This window comes from Pinus tabuliformis, chromosome J, assembly GCF_031772625.1.
Source record: "Pinus tabuliformis cultivar Carrire ecotype Pingquan chromosome J, CPIR1, whole genome shotgun sequence".
Taxonomy (NCBI): Eukaryota; Viridiplantae; Streptophyta; class Pinopsida; order Pinales; family Pinaceae; genus Pinus; species Pinus tabuliformis.
Genome location: NC_142295.1, coordinates 1,194,989,840 through 1,194,993,505, shown reverse-complemented (window position 1 = coordinate 1,194,993,505; position 3,666 = coordinate 1,194,989,840). Strand labels below are relative to the sequence as shown.

The 3,666-nt window shown below is 45.9% G+C and overlaps 1 protein-coding gene across 1 annotated transcript; it reads left to right on the top strand.

Annotated features, from left to right (window-relative positions):
* Positions 1-2,401: 2,401 nt before the first annotated feature.
* On the top strand, positions 2,402-3,067 carry LOC149231381 (uncharacterized). The gene has a single exon (XM_089381612.1). It carries the CDS (start codon positions 2,402-2,404, stop codon positions 3,065-3,067), a length of 666 nt encoding a protein of 221 aa, XP_089237738.1.
* Positions 3,068-3,666: the final 599 nt, after the last annotated feature.

Here is a 3,666-nt window from a genome sequence, read left to right as displayed (position 1 = left end):
CATCTGCCAATTTGGCCACAGATCAGGTCAACTGTGGACGATTATTTAACTTTTGAGCATGAACTGGCTTCTGAAGTTGATGCCTTACCCTCACTCTCTCAGCGGCACATACCCTCTATCTCGATAGCACCAGAAGCTACGGCCATTCAAGAATACGCGGGCCCTCAGTCGATCAAGGAACCCTTTTTGGAGGCCATTTGTGGAAGTGCACCAGATTCACTGGCCCTAGGGACAAGTTCAGGTTTATTTCCTTTAGGGATTGAGACAAATAAACCCTCGGTAGGGTTTCCACACGCACAGGACAGTAGGGCGTCAGTCCTCCCAGCTCTTCAAGATTCTGGAAACCCTCCTCATGGCAACTTCACAGAAATAGGAATTATCACTGGGTACTTTGACAATCTACAGGCCAAAGCACCGTTGTCAGTGAAGGACAAGGCTACACCAGTGGATGATTCAGAGATAGGGCGGCGGCTGACGCGAACAACAATCATACAGGGACTTCTAAAAGGAAGAAGCACCATCCCCTGAGCAGCAACGAAATCTTCTTAAAACTAGCTGAAGACATTCCTTTCAGCGAGGCAATGGACTCAGCAGAAAAGGTCCTGGTTGGACGTGTCAGGGGCAGACATTACAACGTTGAACGTCTTAAGAAGTGGACAATGGAGGTCTAGGGACACCATCTGTCGGAACCCCCACGTGTGCAAACCTTTGTAAGGGGATGGTTCGCACTGTGCTTCAAAAGAATTTCCCAGACCAATTGGGTCCTCACAACAATTTGGCACATCAATCAAGCTCCAGTCCTCCTTCGAAGATGGACTCCAATGTTTGATCCAGAGATTGAAAAGGCGGGGACTGGACCGGTTTGGGTACATCTCCCGAGTCTTCCAGTTCACTTCTGGACTGAGCAGATATTCAGACAGATTAGGGACGCCATGGGTTCGTACCTTACACATGATGAATCTTATATCACGACTGGAAGAATGGCTTATGCCAAAATCTTAGTACACATGGACCTCTCTGGTGGGCTCCCAGAATATATCAACATACAGTGGAAGGATGCGACGTGGAGGCAAATTCTGGACTACGAGGGAGTACCCTTCAGATGTAGGTGCTGCCACAAGGTGGGGAACCTATTCAAAGATTGCCCACTAAACAAATGGAATAGCAAGAAATCAGGGAGGCTTTTTCCCCAAGCTCCACCAGAACAGGATGTTCTATCTCATGGAGACCCTGCTAAAGAGGAATTGCCTCGTGCCTTTGAGAAATTACATAGGATTTCGACTCCACACTCTGGGGATACTGGTACTTTATCGAGCCCTGGTTTGTGTTCAGTAGAGCTGGCCCAGAACACTCCAAGGAAGCGTGGTCAACCGCCTCACCGTCCCACTCCACCTGTTCCTGGCACTGCATCGATGGCCTCATGAGATTCATATTCTTCGAGTATGCATTCCTATCACTTACCCACCTCACAATTCTTTTTTGATATTCATAATTCAATATCTGAACAGTTATTGAGTCTGGGTACTGATATCCCTTTGGAGCCCCCTGTTCCTAGTATGTGTGACATTACCCCCCCCCCCTTCACCACTTTTGCCCCCACTCCCCCTGCACTTTTTTGTACCCCCCTCTACAATCCTCGGCTACATTGTCAGAGACCTTAGTCCCTCGATACAATACTCGGTCTCATACGAGGCATTCAACTAAGGACCAAGTTGGACTGGATATCCTCCACCCCCCCTCCCTTCCAAAAACTCCTAAGGCCGTCCTTTTGATTTCAAAATGGCACAAGCACAAGTTGATGTGGACATTACTTTGGGCAATAAATCGACTATCGTTGGGGTTCTTAGAGCAACAACGACCCTATCCGAACCCCCTCCATGAAGATTCTATCCTTCAATTGCAGAGGACTTGCTAGGCTCGACAAAAAACTAGCACTCCGACGGTTACTCTCAGTCGACTCTTTGGATATCATATTCCTATAGGAGACCTTAGGTCACTCTAATGATATAGCTCGGACCCTTGAACTCTATCTGTCAGGTTGGATATTTTCAGGATTGGATGCACAAGGCCACTCTGGAGGTATTTCTTTGGGCTTAAATACTCGAACTATTAAAGAAATTAGAGCTGGGGGGGACTGGGTTTTATTGGGGCTGATGTACACTGAGCTGAGTTGGGGACCCCCTTCAGAGTTATTAACATTTATGGACCTTTCCTGAATCGCCCTATTTTCTGGGATCGCCTTCTAGATTCAGAATAATTTTTTGCTGGTAACCTGATTATAGGAGGGGATCTTAATTTTTCAATAGGCTTCGTCGAATCTTGGGGTCAGCGGGCACAAAGGGACCCTCTCTCATACTACTTCTCGTCCATTTTGGAACTTCACCATCTGATATACATCCCTATGGCTAAATTACAGGCCACTTGGAGGAATAATAGGGTGGGGGAAAATGGCCTAGCTAGGAGGTTGGATCGATTTCTGGTCAAGGAACAGGTTATGGACATGGGCCTCAATATTAGACAATGGGTTGGGACAGGAGGGCTCTCTGATCACTTGCCTATTTATATGGAAATAGGACGAGGTAGAGACAGACCGAAGGGTCCTTTCAAGTTCAGCTCTACCTGGCTCAAGGATGCAACATATATCAGCATGGTCACTGATTTTTGGAAATCAAACCCACCAGGGGTTGGAGATACAGCTACGGCCGGATTTATTAACAACTTAATGGAGCTGAAGAAGATGTCTAAAAACTGGGCCCATCAAAAAAGACTTCAGGATGATCAATCGTTGAGACTGATTGAGAATGAACTGGAGGTATTTGAAAAAGAGCTGGGGGGACTATTCAGTTCTGAGGAGCACAAGAATAACATCACATCCCTCTACTCAGCCCATGGTAAGATCCTCAAAGATAAGGAAGACAAATGGAGATTGAGGAGCAGGGCCATCTGGATTCAGGAAGGGGATGCAAATACTAAATTCTTTCATAAATTTGCTAATGGGAGGAAAGCTGTCAACACTATTTGGCAAATGCAAGATGAACAGGGAAGGACTGCACACACTTTCCCTTAGATTTCCTCTCTAGCATCCTCACACTTTAAATAGGCCTATAGTGACCCCAGGGAGATTAACTTAGCAAAAATTATCCGAGTCGCTCAACTCTTCCCTAGATATGTGGAACAAGATGAGGAAGAGGAATTGATACAGGAGGTCACATTGGGGGAGTTGGAGGACACTTTAAAATGGTTCAGCAAGGACAAAAGCCTTGGACTTGATGGATGGTCCATAGAATTTTACTTGCCATTTTTTGAGTTGATTGGACCATATCTCCTCAAAGTGGTGGACGAGTATATGGTTTCGGGACATTTGGAAGCGGCCATTACATCCACTTTCATTGCTCTGATTCTGAAGCCTGACAACCCGTCCACCTTTGATGATTTCCACCCCATCTTGCTTTGTATCCGTTTGTATAAGATTATAGCCAAAATTATTGCAAACAGATTGAAGCCTATCTTGTCTAAGCACATCCTGCCTGAACAATTTGTGTTCCTAAAGGATAGGCAAATTCATGAGGCGACCGGTACAGATCAGGAAGTATTACACACTCTTCACAGCAAGAAAGGCAAAGGTATGATTATGAAGGTGGATTTATCTAAAGCATTTGACCGAGT